At 40.4% G+C, this 20,411-nt stretch overlaps 1 protein-coding gene across 2 annotated transcripts in view; it reads right to left on the bottom strand.

Moving 5' to 3' along the window:
* The window catches only part of LOC128663311 (uncharacterized protein HI_0077), a 265,688-nt gene that overhangs the window by 139,361 nt on the left and 105,916 nt on the right, over positions 1-20,411 (bottom strand). For both annotated transcript variants that reach the window (XM_053717579.1, XM_053717580.1), the window contains exons 5-6: positions 7,714-7,814; positions 7,482-7,631 (exon numbers count right to left, since the gene is read on the bottom strand). In XM_053717579.1, the coding sequence (XP_053573554.1) occupies positions 7,482-7,631; positions 7,714-7,814 (251 nt within the window). The remainder of the gene's footprint in view (positions 1-7,481; positions 7,632-7,713; positions 7,815-20,411) is intronic.

The raw sequence follows: 20,411 nt of genomic DNA, 5'->3' as shown, positions 1-20,411 counted from the left end.
TGTAAAATTCTCGGTATTCAAAAAGAATGCCAAGAAAAAAGATGAGAAAGACACTAAGAAATATAAGTCTTCCAGACTCTATAATATATCTCTCTAGATACAGATTTACGAGCCTGTCACATAGTATCAATCACAGAGTCAGAGAAGCCTCTTTGACCAAGAATCAAGCGTTCAAACTCCATAGCTTAAAATTAAGGTAATGAGATCCTGATGGAAAAAAGAACCTTGAGACAGAAAGACTGGTCTTAACGGAAGAGTCCACAGCTGGCAAGAGGCCATCCGGACAAGATCCGCATACCAAAACCTGTGAGACCATGCTGGAGCTACCAGCAGGACAAACGAGCATTCCTTTAGAACATTGGAAAATACCCTTGGAAGAAGAACTAGAGGCGGAAAGATATAGGCAGGATGACACTTGCAAGGAAGAGATAATGCATCCACTGCCTCCGCCCGAGGATCCCGGGATCCGGACAGATACCAGGGAAGTTTCTTGTTTAGATGAGAAGCCATCAGATCTATTTCTGGGAGTTCCCACATTTGAACAATCTGAGGAAATACCTCTGGGTGAAGAGACCATTCTCCCAGGTGCAACGTTTGGCGACTGAGATAATCCGCTTTCCAATTGTCCATACCTGGGATATGAACCGCAGAGATTAGACAGGAGCTGGATTCCGCCCAAATCAAAATTCGAGATACTTCTTTCATAGCCAGAGGACTGTGAGTCCCTCCTTGATGATTGATGTATGCCACAGTTGTGACATTGTCTATCTGAAAACAAATGAACAACTCTCTCTTCAGAAGAGACCAAGACTAAAGAGCTCTGAAAATTGCACGGAGTTCCAAAATATTGATCGGAAATCTCACCTCCTGAGATTCCCAAACCCCTTGTGCTGTCAGATACCCCCACACAGCTCCCCAACCTGTAAGACTTGCATCTGTTGAGATCATAGTCCAGGTCGGAAGAACAAAGAAGCCCCCTGAACTAAACGATGGTGATCTGACCACCATGTCAGAGAGTGTCGTATAATCGGTTTAAAGATATAAATTGAGATATCTTTGAGAAATCCCTGCACCATTGGTTCAGCATACAGAGCTGAAGAGGTCGCATGTGAAAACGAGCAAAGGAGATCGCATCTGATGCGGCAGTCCTAAGACCTAAAATTTCCATGCATAAGGCTACCAAAGGGAATGATTGTGACTGAAGGTTTTGACAAGCTGATATCAATGTTAAACTTCTCTTGTCTGACAAGGACAGAGTCATAGACACTGAATCTATCTAGAAACCTAAAAAGGTTACCCTTGTCTGAGGAATCAATGAACTGAATGGTAAATTGATCCTCCAACCATGAACTTGAAGAAACAACACAAGTCGATTCGTATGAGATTCTTCGAAAATGAGAAGACTGAGCAAGTACCAAGATATCGTCCAAATAAGGAAATACCAAAACCCTGTTCTCTGATTACAGAAAGAAGGGCACCGAGAACCTTTGAAAAAAAATTAAAAAAAAAAAATTCTTGGAACTGAGGCTAGGCCAAACGGTAGAGCCACAAAACTGGTAATGCTTGTCTAAAAAGAGAATCTCAGACACTAAAAGTGATCTGGATGAATCGGAATATGCAGATACACATCCTGTAAATCTATTGTAGACATATAATGCCCTTGCTAAACAAAAGGCAGGATAGTCCTACAGTAACCATCCTGAATGTTGGTATCCTTACATAACGATTCAATATTGATAGATCCGGAACTGGTCTGAAGGAAATTAACCTTCTTTGGTACAATGAAGAGATAAAATAAAACCCCAGCCCCTGTTCCAGAACTGGAACTGGCATAATTACTCCAGCCAACTCTAGATCTGAAACACATTTCAGAAATGCTGAGCCTTTGCTGTGTTAACTGGGACACGGGAAAGAAAAAAATCTCTTAGCAGGAGGCCTTAACTTGAAGCCAATTCTGTACCTTTCTGAAACAATGTTCTGAAACCAGAGATTGAGAACGGAATTGATCCAAATTTCTTTGAAGAAAACGTAATCTGCCCCATACCAGCTGAGCTGGAATAAGGGCCGCACCAACATGGGTACTTAGGAGCTGGCTATAGGTTTCTATAAGGCTTGGATATATTCCAAACTGGAAATAGTTTCCAAACTGATACCGCTCCTAACAGTTGAGATAATAATTTATTACCCTGGAAATAAAGGGAAAGCAAAGTTGACTTAGAAGACATATCAGCATTCCAAGTTTAATCCATAAAGCTTTTCTAGCTAAAATAGCTAGAGACATATAGTTGACATCAACTCTAATGACATCAAAAGATGGTAGCACCAATAAAATTATTAGCATGTTATAGAATAATAATAATGCTATAAAATTATGATCTGTGACTTGTTGCGCTAAAGCTTCTTAACCAAAAAGTTGAAGCTGCAGCAACATCCACTAAAAATATAGCAGGTCTAAGAAGATTACCTGAACATAAGTAAGCTTTTCTTAGAAAAGGATTCAATTTTCCTATCTAAAGGATCCTTAAATGAAGTACTATCTGCCGTAGGAATAGTAGTACATTTAGCAGGAGTAGAGACAACCCCATAACCTTAGGGATTTTGTCCCAAAAAACTCTAATCTGTCAGATGGCAGAGGATATAATTGCTTAAACGTTTAGAAGGAGTAAAAGAATTACCCAAATTATTCCATTCCCTGGAAATTACTTCAGAAATAGCATCAGGGAGATTAAACACTTCTGGAATAACTACAGGAGATTTAAAAACCTTATTTAAACGTTTAGATTTAGTATCAAGAGGACCAGAATCCTCTATTTCTAATGCAATTAATACTTCATAAAATAAAGAACAAATAAATTCCATCTTGAACAAATACAAAGATTTATCAGCATCAACCTCTGAGACAGAAACCTCTGAACCAGAAGAACCATTATCAGTATCAGAATGATGATGTTCATTTAAAAATTCATCTGAAAAAAGAGAAGTTTTAAAAGACTTTTATGTAAACTAGAAGGAGAAATAACAGACATAGCCTTCTTAATGGATTTAAAAAATAAAATCTCTCATGTTATCAGGAACACTCTGAAAATTAGATGTTGACGGAACAGCAACAGGTAATGTAACAGTACTAAAGGAAATTTTATCTGCATTAATAAGTTTGTCATGACATGCAATACAAACAACAGCTGGAGAAACAGATACCAAAAATTTATAGCAGATACACTTAGCTTGGTAGCTCCAGCACCGGGCAGTAATTTTCCTGAAGTATCTTCTGACTCAGTTGCAACGTGGAACATCTTGCAATATGTAAAAGAAAAAAAAAACATATAAAGCAAAATTGATCAAATTCCTTAAATGACAGTTTCAGGAATGGGAAAAAAATGCCAGTGAACAAGCTTCTAGCAACCAGAAGCAATAAATAATGAGACTTAAATAATGTGGAGACAAAAGCGACGCCCATATTTTTTTAGCGCCAAATAAGACGCCCACATTATTTGGCGCCTAAATGCTTTTGGCGCCAAAAATGACGCCACATCCGGAACGCCGACATTTTTGGCGCAAAAGAACGTCAAAAAAATTACGCAACTTCCGGCGACACGTATGACGCCGGAAACAGAAAAGATTTTTTGCGCCAAAAAAGTCCGCGCCAAGAATGACGCAATAAAATGAAGCATTTTCAGCCCCCGCGAGCCTAACAGCCCACAGGGAAAAAGTCAAATTTTTTAAGGTAAGAAAAAAAGATTGGTTCAAATGCATTATCCCAAATATGAAACTGACTGTCTGAAAATAAGGAATGTTGAACATCCTGAGTCAAGGCAAATAAATGTTTGAATACATATATTTAGAACTTTATAAAAAAGTGCCCAACCATAGCTTAGAGTGTCACAGAAAATAAGACTTACTTACCCCAGGACACTCATCTACATGTTTGTAGAAAGCCAAACCAGTACTGAAACGAAAATCAGCAGAGGTAATGGTATATATATAAGAGTATATCGTCGATCTGAAAAGGGAGGTAAGAGATGAATCTCCACGACCGATAACAGAGAACCTATGAAATAGACCCCGTAGAAGGAGATCATTGAATTCAAATAGGCAATACTCTCCTCACATCCCTCTGACATTCACTGCACGCTGAGAGGAAAACCGGGCCCCAACTTGCTGCGGAGCGCATATCAACGTAGAATCTAGCACAAACTTACTTCACCACCTCCATAGGAGGCAAAGTTTGTAAAACTGAATTGTGGGTGTGGTGAGGGGTGTATTTATAGACATTTTAAGGTTTGGGAAACTTTGCCCCTCCTGGTAGGAATGTATATCCCATACGTCACTAGCTCATGGACTCTTGCTAATTACATGAAAGAAACTCAGGTATTGGTGATCGTCCGCTAACCTGGTTTCGATCATATGTATCGGATCGATCACAATATGTCTCCATTTCTGACAGTGACTCCCTCCCTCTCCCGGTCACGTGTGGTGTTCCCCAAGGATCCATTCTCGGCCCCCTGCTATTCACATTATTTATAAATGATCTGCCTAATGTCTGCAAATCCTCAACTGTACACATGTACGCAGACGACACGGTAATCTATGTAAACAATTCCGATCTGCCGCAGCTTGAAGCAGTGCTCCAAGACCAATTCACAGAGGTAGAAAAGTGGATATCAAAAAACAAACTCTTCCTAAACACTGACAAAACTGTCACAATGATCTTTGGAACAGGGCCTAAATTACACAAATTACAAAATTCCCATCTACGCATCAAAACAAAATCCAATTGCACACTGACTGCAGTCCACTCTTTCAAATACTTGGGTATGTTGTTAGACCCCAATCTATCTTTTGGCCTCCACATAGAAAAACTTGCCTCTAAACTTTATCCAAAACTAGGTGCCCTGTACAGAAACAAATCTTGCCTCAGCCCTACAGTAAAGGAAAATATTGTACAGCAAATGCTGATGCCTATCATGGATTACGGGGACGTAGTATATGCACCTGCACCGCAAACTCACCTTAATAAACTAAATACGTTATATAACTCGTTCTGCCGCTTTGTGCTACAATGTAACTACAGGACCCACCATTGTGACATGCTAAAAGAACTAAACTGGCTGTTGCTGGAATCCAGACGCTCCCTCCATCTTTCTTGCCTTGTGTTTAAGAGCATTTCTGGGAAGCTCCCACCCTACCTGAGCAGAATGCTCTCCCCGGCTATTCCCACCTCCTATAACCTCCGATCCAATACCAGCACATTATTTAGCTTGCCTCAATACAAAAAGAAAGCAGCTCGATCCTCCTTTTCCTACAGAGCACCACAATTATGGAACAACCTCCTGCACACTTTCAAACCTTCCCCAAGCCTAATATCCTTTAAGAGATCCCTCTCTACATATCTCAAAACAGAATGCATCTGTCATGGTTAATTAAATACCTGTTCTATGTTAATTTTTTTTTTTTTTCATATATTGTGTATTATTATTGTTTTTTGTATTTTATTGTACCCTATGTTATCAATGCAATGTCTTGTGGACCCAGGACATACTTGAAAACGAGAGAAATCTCAATGTATCCTTCCTGGTAAAATATTTTATAAATAAATAAATAAATAAAATTATCACACAATTTTGAAGGGGGAGACACATTGGCTTTCATACATAAAGAACATAGCTTATCTGAAGGTGCAGACATGCTAAACAGGCTTAAACTTGTCAATAAAGTACAAAAAAAACGTTTTAAACAAAACGTTACTGTCACTTTAAATTTTAAACAGTGCACACTTTATTACTGAATATGTGAAAAAGTATGAAGGAATTGTTAAAAAATTACCAAATTTTCACCACAGTGTCTTAAAGCATTCAAGGTATTGCACACCAATTTTCAAAGCTTTAACCCTTAAATTAAAGAAACCGGAGCCGGTTACAGTTTTAACCCCTCTACAGTCCCAGCTACAGCCTTTGCTGCGACTTTACCAAACCCAGAGGGGAATACGATACCAAATGAAGCCTTCTAGGAAGTTTTCCAACTACTTTGGGATCCTCACACATGCATCTGCATGTCTGCTCTCAAAAAGTAACTGCGCAGTAATGGCACGAAAATGAGGCTCAGCCTACAACTGGGAAGGCCCTTCCTGACTGGAAAGGTATCTAACACAGTGCCTGACGTTAAAAAACGTTCCCCAAGCTTATAAGTGTGAATTACAAGCGTAAACATGTATAAAATGCCCAAATAAAGCAATCGATTTTGCCCATAAAAGTGTCTACCAGTTTTATAGCCCATATTAAGCCCTTTATTCTGTTTGAGACTAAGAAAATGGCTTACCGGTCCCCATGAGGGGAAATGACAGCCTTCCAGCATTACACAGTCTTGTTAGAAATATGGCTAGTCATACCTTAAGCAGAAAAGTCTGCTAACTGTTTCCCCCAACTGAAGTTACTTCATCTCAACAGTCCTATGTGGAAACAGCACCCGATTTTAGTTACTATCTGCTAAAATCATCTTCCTCTCACAAACAGATTCTTCATCTTTTTCTGTTTCAGAGTAAATAGTACATACCAGCACTATTTTAAAATAACAAACTCTTGATAGTAGAATAAAAAAACTACAACTAAAACACCACATACTCTTAACCATCTCCGTGGAGATGTTGCCTGTGCAACGGCAAAGAGAATGACTGGGGTGGGCGGAGCCTAGGAGGGACTATATGGCCAGCTTTGCTGGGACTCTTTGCCATTTCCTGTTGGGGAAGAGATATTCCCACAAGTAAGGATGACGCCGTGGACCGGACACACCAATGTTGGAGAAATACACAGTATAACACCTTATTAAATATGAATATTGCATAAATATGCTTTAACATGTTTTCATCTACTTGAAAACAAATGGCTCCAATGCACTTATATACAGTATATGTCTATATAGGTATACATATGTATTTGTGTGTTTATATCTGTATATATGTCTGCAAATACATAAATACACATAAAAATACATAAATGCACATGTATACACATACACACACACATATATATACACACATATACATATTTAGACGTGTATATGTATGTATCTCTATGTTAAAGTCCTTTGCATTCCTTTTTTTTCTAACAATTGTTTTTCTAATTTTGATCAGATAGTGTTATTATGAGTGTAACTGTATTTTTGATGTGTTTTGTGACACTTTTTTTTGTCTTGTGTAACAGTTAACCAGAGTTCTGAGTTCACGGTAATCATTCTAGTGTAAATTGCAATTACGCTCATGTGTTTGCATCCACTTTCAACTTGTAATACCCGATATTGTTTGCATTAAACAGTTAGCACACCACTCGTAATCTGGCCCTATGTGTATTACTTTTCCTTTGATTTCATTTGAATCTCTTACATGGAGTACTTACAGCTGTATTAGCAGTTTCAGATGGCACTATTGTGAATGACCATGTATAGTACTGCATAAATGCACCCACAAAAGATAAACAAGTGTCTCTTACTAGTGTGCCTCCCTTTCCCCTCTTGATTCTGCCGGGTTGTACTATGGTCAAATTCTCCTTACGACTTGGCTGGGCAGGGGGCTCCACAAGGCCAATTTCTTTAATCTTTCCAGACTGCCACATAGATTGTACTTGCAGTGTAAGCTTTGCCTGTCAAGCAGATTACACATAAGTAATTATATAATTATTTACACTTCAAACAAACCAAACTTGATCACAACTGGAGATTCACCTTGTCTTCTGGATCTGCAGTGCTGAGAATTTTGCATGCCCAATAACAAAGGCTGGTGTCTGATTCTGAGCTCTGAGGACTATCCGCATTCATCATACTGACTAAAAATAAAATAAAGAATACATTCTTCAGATTTCCTTATTTTTTTTTAAATTAATTAAAAATATTGTGAACTGTTATATATGCTTTGAGAGCCAACTTCAACATATTTTAAAGGGACCTAAAAGTGACAAAGAAAAAGTTCTAGAGTGTTAGAGCATATTATTATTGTTCTAATATTTGCATATAACAATGCATTTAACCCCTGCAAAATGGGTTAGATACATAAAGGCAGCTCCAGAGCAGCAATGCATTATAGGTGAGCCAATAACAAAAGGCATTTATGTGTCTCTTAAAACTGCATGCTCTACCTGAATCGTGAAAGTTTAATTTTGACTTTCATTTCTCTTTAAATGACACAAAAGAAAAAGATAACTAGAAAACACAATTTATGCTTACCTGATAAATGATTTTCTTTCAGGATGATGATAGTCCATAGGAATCCATAACATGTGGGATATAATTGCCATCTCTAGGAGGCCAAGAACATACACAAGAGCTTTAATACCTCCCACCTCTCCTCAGTTTAAGGTATAGCCAAGCAAAGATAAGGTAACAGATAGGTCGGAAAGACAAATGCAGGGTCTACCAAGGTGCAAATTAGAACTTTCGCCCAAAATTTTGAAACGGGCAGGGCCTATAGACTATCATCATCACAAAAGAAAATAGTTAATCAAGTAAGCATACATTTTGTTTGCTTTCGTAGGATGATGATAGTCCATAGGAATCTATAACATGCAGTATTTAATACCCATGCTGAGTGTCCATGTTAAGGAAAGGGTGGGACAAATAAGGCAGATCCATTTTGCCAGACACTGAGGAAGTAAAAAAACAATCAAAATGGTAACATTTGGAGAATGTATGCAGAGAAGACCATGTTGCAGCTTTGCAAATCTGCTCCAAGGATGCATAATTTTTGAAAGCCTAGGAAGTAGCAACTGATTTTGTAGAATGAGCTGTAATATGCTTAGGGGGAGACTGCCACCAAGTACGTTTTGTGAATTATCTGTTTGAGCCAAGAAGCTAAGGCTACTGCAGTAGCTTTCTGCCCTTTACGAGAACTAGAATAGTGAACAAATAAACTAGAACTTTGTTTGAAATCTAGTAGCTTGAAGGTAAAAATGTAATGCTCTAACAACATCAAGATTATGAAGAAGCCTGTCTTTGGAATTTGAAAGATCCAGACACAATTATGGACAACAATTTCCTGGTTGATATTCCCTTAGGGAGCCACCTTAGAAAGAAAATCATACTTTGCATGCAGCACGACATTATCCTTATGAAAAAAAAAACAGAAACAGAAAAGGAGATTCACAAAATAAAGCAGATATCTCAGAAACTCTCCTAGCTAATGAAATGGCTAGCAGAAAAAGAACATACCAGGATAACAGTTTAAGATGTATGCTGTGCATAGGATTAGGAGGACCTTGTAAAACTGAAAAAACTAAATTCAAATTCCAAGGTGGAGAGATAGGCCTCACAACTGGCCTAATTTTCACCAACACTTGGACAAAAGTCTGAACATCAAGAAGTTTGGCCAACTTTTAGTGAAAGAGAACAGAAAGGGGAACGAGCTTTGAAGCTAAGCGGTCACATAGTACTACAGCTCCTATAACATATTACACAAAATCCTTTACTCGACCGTCCAAACCTGCCTAAAATTGTCACAGAAGGGTGGCTAACACTAAGAGAAACAAATGTGATACAGGAGCACTGTTGATCAAAAAGTTCTTTATTCCACAAACTTGGATGCACATTAAAAGTTGTAACAAAAACAACAGTGGAGGGATGCAGGAGTGCTGGTGGGTCACTCCTCTACTTGCTGACGCATTTTGTCCCTAATCGTAAAAAAAGTATCACCTGTGACTATGCCTCTTTATACCTAAAACAGCACTTCTATTGGCTAAAAACAAACATGTGATAGTGACTTCACCGGCTCACCTGTCCGCATACATTAACTTACTTGAATTCCTTTAAAACATACATATGCGTGAAGCTTTATTTAGTGAACAATTTTCAACGAACAAATATTCCTTGTCATAACCAGAGTACATATTGCAACATATCATGCTCGTATCACTGATTAATGACACTAAGCTTGAATTGCAATCAGTTAGGTATTTTTCTCCTGAAAAGTGTTTAAGGCTAGTAGAAAACCGATATTGATTTGCGCTATATATATATATATATATATATATATATATATATACACACACACACAAAATATACAAAAAGTGATTAAAAAAAGGTACATAAATTAGTTCTGTATCCCCAATGTAAATGATACAGAGTAGGAAGAAGTTATTACAGCTATACAAATAATATGGAGAAGCTTTACAATTGCACCTACAAGATAGTGTCCATTGTGTAGGTACCCTTTAAAAAATGCAAAGGAGTGTGCACTTGATTCTAAACTAATGTACTATTTTGGAAAATGTAATCGGGAGTCATCTCCCATTACTCCCAATGGTTTGTTAGATGTTGTTTCAAGGGGTTGCAGGTTTGCATTTAAAAGGGGCAGAACCATTGGTAAAGTGGTTGCCACTACCCAGCTTAAACTGGTATCACTACAGAGAAGCTCATGGCTCCAATGTAAAAAAGTTTATAAATGCAGTTATCACAAATGTACAGCATGTGAATCTGTTGAGGTAGGGGATCATTTCAGAAGTGCTATAAAAGGTGAAGTTTTTGAACATAAGGCAGCCTTCAATTGCAGGTCTACTTATGCCATTTATTTACTCACCTGTACCCACTGTGATGTACAGTACGTAGGTCTCACCACTAGGGAGGTGAGATCTAGACTACGGGAGCATATGTATAACATCAAACAGGGATCTCTGTCCACGCCGCTTGTTCAGCACTTCAGAAATAGACAGAACAAAGAAGTCAGAACTCTGACTTGGTCTATAATAGAAGTAGTAAAGACTGGTACGAGGGGTGGTGACAGAGATACCCTTTTGGATTCACAATCTAAAAATTAGGGTACCTGAGCGCCTAAACTAAGAATTTAATTTAATTAACTTCTGGGAATAGGCTCCCTGTTTTTTGTTAATCCAACAGTAAATATAGCTTCACGCATATATATGTTTTAAAGGAATTCAAGTAAGTTAATGTAAGTGGACAGGTGAGCCGGTGAGTTAACCATCAAAATAACAGAATTTATGCTTACCTGATAAATTACTTTCTCCAACGGTGTGTCCGGTCCACGGCGTCATCCTTACTTGTGGGATATTCTCTTCCCCAACAGGAAATGGCAAAGAGTCCCAGCAAAGCTGGTCACATGATCCCTCCTAGGCTCCGCCCACCCCAGTCATTCGACCGATGGACAGGAGGAAATATATATAGGAGAAACCATATGATACCGTGGTGACTGTAGTTAGAGAAAATAATTCATCAGACCTGATTAAAAAACCAGGGCGGGCCGTGGACCGGACACACCGTTGGAGAAAGTAATTTATCAGGTAAGCATAAATTCTGTTTTCTCCAACATTGGTGTGTCCGGTCCACGGCGTCATCCTTACTTGTGGGAACCAATACCAAAGCTTTAGGACACGGATGAAGGGAGGGAGCAAATCAGGTCACCTAAATGGAAGGCACCACGGCTTGCAAAACCTTTCTCCCAAAAATAGCCTCCGAAGAAGCAAAAGTATCAAATTTGTAAAATTTGGCAAAAGTGTGCAGTGAAGACCAAGTCGCTGCCTTACATATCTGGTCAACAGAAGCCTCGTTCTTGAAGGCCCATGTGGAAGCCACAGCCCTAGTGGAGTGAGCTGTGATTCTTTCGGGAGGCTGCCGTCCGGCAGTCTCATAAGCCAATCGGATAATGCTTTTAAGCCAAAAGGAAAGAGAGGTAGAAGTCGCTTTTTGACCTCTCCTTTTACCAGAATAAACAACAAACAAGGAAGATGTTTGTCTGAAATCTTTAGTAGCCTCTAAATAGAATTTTAGAGCACGGACTACGTCCAAATTGTGTAACAAACGTTCCTTCTTTGAAACTGGATTCGGACACAAAGAAGGTACAACTATCTCCTGGTTAATATTTTTGTTGGAAACAACTTTCGGAAGAAAACCAGGCTTAGTACGCAAAACCACCTTATCTGCATGGAACACCAGATAGGGCGGAGAACACTGCAGAGCAGATAACTCTGAAACTCTTCTAGCAGAAGAAATTGCAACCAAAAACAAAACTTTCCAAGATAATAACTTAATATCTACGGAATGTAAGGGTTCAAACGGAACCCCTTGAAGAACTGAAAGAACTAGATTTAGACTCCAGGTCAAAGGTCTGTAAACAGGCTTGATCCTAACCAGAGCCTGAACAAATGCTTGAACATCTGGCACAGCTGCCAGTCTTTTGTGAAGTAAAACAGATAAAGCAGAGATCTGTCCCTTCAGAGAACTTGCAGATAATCCTTTCTCCAAACCTTCTTGTAGAAAGGATAGAATCTTAGGAATTTTTATCTTGTTCCATGTGAATCCTTTAGATTCACACCAACAGATATATTTTTTCCATATTTTATGGTAAATTTTTCTAGTTACAGGCTTTCTAGCCTGAATCAGAGTATCTATTACAGAATCTGAAAACCCACGCTTTGATAAAATCAAGCGTTCAAACTCCAAGCCGTCAGTTGGAGGGAAACCAGATTCGGATGTTCGAATGGACCCTGAACAAGAAGGTCCTGTCTCAAAGGTAGCTTCCATGGTGGAGCCGATGACATATTCACCAGGTCTGCATACCAAGTCCTGCGTGGCTACGCAGGAGCTATCAAGATCACAGAGGCCCTCTCTTGATTGATCCTGGCTACCAGCCTGGGGATGAGAGGAAACGGTGGGAATACATAAGCTAGGTTGAAGGTCCAAGGTGCTACTAGTGCATCTACTAGGGTCGCCTTGGGATCCCTGGATCTGGACCCGTAGCAAGGAACCTTGAAGTTCTGACGAGACGCCATCAGATCCATGTCTGGAATGCCCCATAATTGAGTTATTTGGGCAAAGATTTCCGGATGGAGTTCCCACTCCCCCGGATGGAATGTCTGACGACTCAGAAAATCCGCTTCCCAATTTTCCACTCCTGGGATGTGGATCGCAGACAAGTGGCAGGAGTGATCCTCCGCCCATTGAATTATCTTGGTCACTTCTTTCATCGCCAGGGAAGTCCTTGTTCCCCCCTGATGATTGATATATGCAACGGTCGTCATGTTGTCTGACTGAAACCTTATGAATTTGGCCTTTGCTAGTTGAGGCCAAGCTCTGAGAGCATTGAATATCGCTCTCAGTTCCAGAATGTTTATCGGGAGAAGAGACTCTTCCCGAGACCATAGACCCTGAGCTTTCAGGGATTCCCAGACCGCGCCCCAGCCCACTAGGCTGGCGTCGGTCGTGACAATGACCCACTCTGGTCTGCGGAAGCTCATTCCCTGTGACAGATTGTCCAGGGTCAGCCACCAACGGAGTGAATCTCTGGTCTTTTGATCTACTTGAATCGTCGGAGACAAGTCTGTATAATCCCCATTCCACTGTCTGAGCATGCACAGTTGTAATGGTCTTAGATGAATTCGTGCAAAAGGAACTATGTCCATTGTTGCAACCATCAATCCTATTACTTCCATGCACTGCGCTATGGAAGGACGAGGAACAGAATGAAGTACTTGACAAGAGCTTAGAAGTTTTGATTTTCTGACCTCTGTCAGAAAAATCCTCATTTCTAAGGAATCTATTATTGTTCCCAAGAAGGGAACTCTTGTTGACGGGGACAGAGAACTTTTTTCTTTGTTCACCTTCCATCCGTGAGATCTGAGAAAGGCTAGGACGATGAGCCTTTGCTTTTGACAGGGACGACGCTTGAATCAGGATGTCGTCCAAGTAAGGTACTACTGCAATGCCCCTTGGTCTTAGAACCGCTAGAAGGGACCCTAGTACCTTTGTGAAAATCCTTGGAGCAGTGGCTAATCCAAATGGAAGTGCCATAAACTGGTAATGCTTGTCCAGAAAAGCGAACCTTAGGAACTGATGATGTTCCTTGTGGATAGGAATATGTAGGTACGCATCCTTTAAATCCACGGTAGTCATAAATTGATTTTCCTGGATAGTAGGTAGGATCGTTCGAATAGTTTCCATTTTGAACGATGGTACCCTGAGAAATTTGTTTAGGATCTTTAGATCCAAAATTGGTCTGAATGTTCCCTCTTTTTTGGGAACTATGAACAGATTGGAATAAAATCCCATTCCTTGTTCTCTTATTGGAACTGGATGTATCACTCCCATCTTTAACAGGTCTTCTACACAATGTAAGAATGCCTGTCTCTTTATTTGGTTTGAAGATAATTGAGACCTGTGGAACCTTCCCCTTGGGGGTAGTTCCTTGAATTCTAGGAGATAACCTTGAGAAACTATTTCTAGCGCCCAAGGATCCTGAACATCTCTTGCCCAAGCCTGAGCAAAGAGAGAAAGTATGCCCCCCACTAGATCCGGTCCTGGATCGGGGGCTATCCCTTCATGCTGTTTTGGTAGCAGTGGTAGGCTTCTTGACCTGCTTACCCTTGTTCCAGCCTTGCATTGGTTTCCAGGCTGGTTTGGGTTGTGAAGTATTACCCTCTTGCTTAGAGGATACAGAATTAGAGACTGGTCCGTTTCTGCGAAAGGGACGAAAATTAGGCTTATTATTAGCCTTAAAAGACCTATCCTGTGGGAGGGCGTGGCCCTTTCCCCCAGTGATGTCTGAAATAATCTCTTTCAAATCAGGTCCAAATAATGTTTTACCTTTGAAAGGAATGTTAAGCAATTTTGTCTTGGAAGATACATCCGCTGACCAAGACTTTAGCCAAAGCACTCTGCGTGCCACGACAGCAAACCCTGAATTTTTCGCCGCTAATCTAGCTAATTCCAAAGCGGCATCTAAAACAAAAGAGTTAGCCAATTTAAGTGCTAGAACTCTGTCCATAACCTCCTCATACGAAGATTCTTTACTGAGCGATTTTTCTAGTTCCTCGAACCAGAAACACGCTGCTGTAGTGACAGGAACAATGCATGAAATTGGTTGTAGAAGGTAACCTTGCTGTACAAAAATCTTTTTAAGCAAACCCTCTAATTTCTTATCCATAGGATCTTTGAAAGCACAACTATCTTCGATAGGAATAGTAGTGCGTTTGTTTAGAGTAGAAACCGCCCCCTCGACCTTGGGGACTGTCTGCCATAAGTCCTTTCTGGGGTCGACTATAGGAAATAATTTCTTAAATATAGGGGGGGGGGGGGGGAACAAAAGGTATGCCGGGCCTTTCCCACTCTTTATTTACTATGTCCGCCACCCGCTTGGGTATAGGAAAAGCGTCGGGGAGCACCGGAACCTCTAGGAACTTGTCCATCTTACATAATTTCTCTGGAATGACCAAATTGTCACAATCATCCAGAGTAGATAACACCTCCTTAAGCAGTGCGCGGAGATGTTCTAATTTAAATTTAAATGTCACAACATCAGGTTCAGCTTGATGAGAAATTTTTCCTGAATCTGAAATTTCTCCATCAGACAAAACCTCCCCCATGGCCCCTTGAGATTGGTGTGAGGGTATGTCAGAACAGTTATCATCAGCGTCCTCTTGCTCTTCAGTGTTTAAAACAGAGCAATCGCGCTTTCTCTGATAAGTAGGCATTTTGGATAAAAGATTTGCTATGGAGTTATCCATTACAGCCGTTAATTGTTGCATGGTAATAAGTATTGGCGCACTAGATGTACTAGGGGCCTCCTGTGTTGGCATAACTGGTGTAGACACAGTAGGGGATGATGTAGTATCATGTTTACTCCCCTCATTTGAGGAATCATCTTGGGCAATATCATTATCTGTGGCATTACTGTCCTTACTTTGTTTGGACACTATGGCACAATTATCACATAAATTTAAATGGGGAGACACATTGGCTTTCATACATATAGAACATAGCTTATCTGATGGTACAGACATGTTAAACAGGCTTAAACTTGTCAACAAAGCACAAAAAACGTTTTAAAATAAAACCGTTACTGTCACTTTAAATTTCAAACTGAAAACACTTTATTACTGAATATGTGAAAAAGTATGAAGGAATTGTTCAAAATTCACCAAAATTTCACCACAGTGTCTTAAAGCATTAAAAGTATTGCACACCAAATTTCAGAGCTTTAACCCTTAAATTAACGGAACCGGAGCCTTTTTTACATTTAACCCCTATACAGTCCCAGAATGAGGCTCTGTCTATAACTAGAAAGGCCCCCATCTGAAAAAGGTGTCCAACACAGTGCCTGCCGTTTTTCTAAATGTTCCCCAATATTATAATACCAATAATTAGTTAGAATCTGCATAATATGCCTAGTAAAGCAATTGTTTTAGCCCAGAAAAATGTCTACCAGTTTTTAAGCCCTTTTTGAAGCCCTTTATTCTTTTATGTTTAACTAAGAAAATGGCTTACCGGTCCCCATGAGGGGAAATGACAGCCTTCCAGCATTACATGGTCTTGTTAGAAATATGGCTAGTCATACCTTAAGCAGAAAAGACTGCTAACTGTTTCCCCCAACTGAAGTTACTTCATCTCAACAGTCCTGTGTGGAAACAGCAATCGATTTTAGTTACTGTCTGCTAAAAATCATCTTCCTCTTACAAACAGAAATCTTCATCCTTTTCTGTTTCAGAGTAAATAGTACATACCAGCACTATTTTAAAATAACAAACACTTGATAGAAGAATAAAACTACAAAAAACTCTTAACCATCTCCGTGGAGATGTTGCCTGTGCAACGGCAAAGAGAATGACTGGGGTGGGCGGAGCCTAGGAGGGATCATGTGACCAGCTTTGCTGGGACTCTTTGCCATTTCCTGTTGGGGAAGAGAATATCCCACAAGTAAGGATGACGCCGTGGACCGGACACACCAATGTTGGAGAAAGAAGGGCTGTTTTAGGTATAAAGAGGCATATCCACAGGTGATACTTATGCTACGATTACGGCACAAATGCCAAAACGCGTCAGCAGGTAGAGGAGTGACCCACCAGTGCTCCTGCATCCCTCCACCGTTGTTGTTTTTGTTACAACTTTTAATGTGCATCCAAGTTTGTGGAATAAATAACTTTTTGATCAACGGTGCTCCTGTATCACGTTTGTTTCTCATTGCCATGGATTTGCCAGTGAGCACGGATCTTGACGTCTGATTAGACGATCCACGGAACATGGTCAAGTCTGGAGAGCTTCCAAAAAGGTCAAGCCCCGCCCCAGAGTCTGCAAACTGAGCTGGAAGAAGGGAAACGCTGGTCTATGGTTGTAGAAAGAGTTTTTGCTGAAAGAGAGGAGAGATTTGCTTGTCGGATTGACATTGCATATCGGTTTCCAAAATTTCAGGAAGCAACACCCCTAGGACCGGCATTAGCACGCTTCCACCATAAGTCTATAGCTACACACTGTTTGACAGAGGCTGTGTTTTTTCACTTGTATGGGTACACCGTTCCTCATTGCCTATTATCAGGACACTTTAAGCTTCATAAGGGAGGTTGGTGACTTGTGGCCACTATAGACTTTATCTTTGACCTTTAAACACAGAGACATACTGCAAGTGCTGCAGCTTCACACACAATTTTGGCTAACACTAAGAGCATAATCTGCCCAGCTTAGAATGTCGGAAGATACCATGAGATGAAGGAGAGTGACAAGAAAACCTGAAAAGTTCTGTGGCGATCTGCACTGCGATAACCGTGGAGAGGCCATCTTATGGGAGGACAGTTGCGGCCTAGTCTATAATCGACCCTTGCCTAATACTACAACCATGGACCCGGACATAATCAAAGTTACTCAGCTACATATCTCCTTAACGATGAAGCGTTGTGAAATAGTGCTGTTAGAAAAATGGAGCACATTTTTTCTGTGGAGCTGCCACATCTTGAGACAAGCAAAGTGAATGCATGGCAGAGTATCAACAACGGCTATGAGAAGTCTGAGTCCTTGGCCATGTTGGCAGAAAGGAAGGAAAGAGCCCAGCCCCTACTTACAATAGCAGATAGGACCATGGAGGTGGATGATTCTGATGCTATCTGTAGTGCGAGGTGGGATCTACATCTGCAGGACAGAGGGGATATCTTGGGGAGTCCTCAACCGCATGAGAGAAAGGATCAGCGCTTGCTGCAGAAGACGGACACAGAGGAGTCCTTTAGAGAACTGACAATGTGCCTCATCCATAACAGTCAAATAGATGAGCTTTATGAGAGAGGCAACCCCTGACAGGGAACCCGCTGGCTCCATTCTTATGGACACAATACAGGGTAATATGATATCCCAGCATAGGAAATTAAGAGATTGGAATGGCGGTTTTAGGTCATGGCAAGCTAAGAGAAGTCCCTATATGTTTTCTAGACAGGACACCATCGCCCTAAACGTCCACTATCCTGAATACGACTTCCTGAACAACACTGCTAATCCTAAATCCACAATACACATACTGCAACTGAGAGACAATGCCTCTGAATGCAATAGATCAGGGATCGGTTGAGATCTTACTTGAGGTATCATGCCTCTTTTGCCTGAGGTATCATACCTCAGATTACTGAAGCTGCTTTTTTTCTAAAATGTTTAGTGCTAGATATTATGATGGATTTGTACCAGAATTTAAAGCTAACACAAGACTATATTTCCAAGGATACTACTGTCCCCTAATGTTTTTGCTCTAGCCTACTATGCATGTTTGCCTGTCTACATGAACAAATCATAGCTGGATGGGTGTATACTTCTTTTATAGTCATACATCATATAAGTGAGGGCTGCTACCTACATCCCTAAAACAACCTTGTCATATATTTGTCGATTTCTTAAACTTTGGCAACATAGTAGGCACTGTTCATTGTTTAGTATATATATATCATATATCATATTTCAAAGTTATTTCATTGATATTTAAAGAAGGCTCCTTTTCCATAAGAGTAATATTTATACATTTTTTCACTAAATCATTAAAGGTGGGAGTGGCGCACATTGATATAACCTTTTTTAAGAAATAGTTTTAATCACTAACGCTTACCTCTCTATAGTTGTTAACCCTTTGAGTGCTAAGCACTTTCCCACCTGGGTGCTAAGATTTTTTTAAGATTTTTTTATTTTTTAACTTTTTTTTCAGACCCTCAAGACTTACACTGTTGGAAAGGTTAGGAGATTGGTAGCTGCTTAGATGCCTGAGATACAGGCTTCTAAGCAGCATGCCCCCTGCTCCTATACTTAACATTGTTAAGTATAAATAAAGTTGCGCGGTGACGTCATCACATTATTGCGCGTGACGTCACCACGCAAAACAGGAAGCCCCGACGATGCCTGTCCACGGCGTCATCCTTACTTGTGGGATATTCTCTTCCCCAACAGGAAATGGCAAAGAGTCCCAGCAAAGCTGGTCACATGATCCCTCCTAGGCTCCGCCCACCCCAGTCATTCGACCGATGGACAGGAGGAAATATATATAGGAGAAACCATATGATACCGTGGTGACTGTAGTTAGAGAAAATAATTCATCAGACCTGATTAAAAAACCAGGGCGGGCCGTGGACCGGACACACCGTTGGAGAAAGTAATTTATCAGGTAAGCATAAATTCTGTTTTCTCCAACATTGGTGTGTCCGGTCCACGGCGTCATCCTTACTTGTGGGAACCAATACCAAAGCTTTAGGACACGGATGAAGGGAGGGAGCAAATCAGGTCACCTAAATGGAAGGCACCACGGCTTGCAAAACCTTTCTCCCAAAAATAGCCTCCGAAGAAGCAAAAGTATCAAATTTGTAAAATTTGGCAAAAGTGTGCAGTGAAGACCAAGTCGCTGCCTTACATATCTGGTCAACAGAAGCCTCGTTCTTGAAGGCCCATGTGGAAGCCACAGCCCTAGTGGAGTGAGCTGTGATTCTTTCGGGAGGCTGCCGTCCGGCAGTCTCATAAGCCAATCGGATAATGCTTTTAAGCCAAAAGGAAAGAGAGGTAGAAGTCGCTTTTTGACCTCTCCTTTTACCAGAATAAACAACAAACAAGGAAGATGTTTGTCTGAAATCTTTAGTAGCCTCTAAATAGAATTTTAGAGCACGGACTACGTCCAAATTGTGTAACAAACGTTCCTTCTTTGAAACTGGATTCGGACACAAAGAAGGTACAACTATCTCCTGGTTAATATTTTTGTTGGAAACAACTTTCGGAAGAAAACCAGGCTTAGTACGCAAAACCACCTTATCTGCATGGAACACCAGATAGGGCGGAGAACACTGCAGAGCAGATAACTCTGAAACTCTTCTAGCAGAAGAAATTGCAACCAAAAACAAAACTTTCCAAGATAATAACTTAATATCTACGGAATGTAAGGGTTCAAACGGAACCCCTTGAAGAACTGAAAGAACTAGATTTAGACTCCAGGTCAAAGGTCTGTAAACAGGCTTGATCCTAACCAGAGCCTGAACAAATGCTTGAACATCTGGCACAGCTGCCAGTCTTTTGTGAAGTAAAACAGATAAAGCAGAGATCTGTCCCTTCAGAGAACTTGCAGATAATCCTTTCTCCAAACCTTCTTGTAGAAAGGATAGAATCTTAGGAATTTTTATCTTGTTCCATGTGAATCCTTTAGA

The sequence above is a fragment of the Bombina bombina genome, chromosome 6, assembly GCF_027579735.1.
Source record: "Bombina bombina isolate aBomBom1 chromosome 6, aBomBom1.pri, whole genome shotgun sequence".
NCBI classification, from domain to species: domain Eukaryota; kingdom Metazoa; phylum Chordata; class Amphibia; order Anura; family Bombinatoridae; genus Bombina; species Bombina bombina.
Note: the sequence above shows the minus strand (reverse complement) of the source record. Positions and strands in the feature narration are given on the sequence as shown.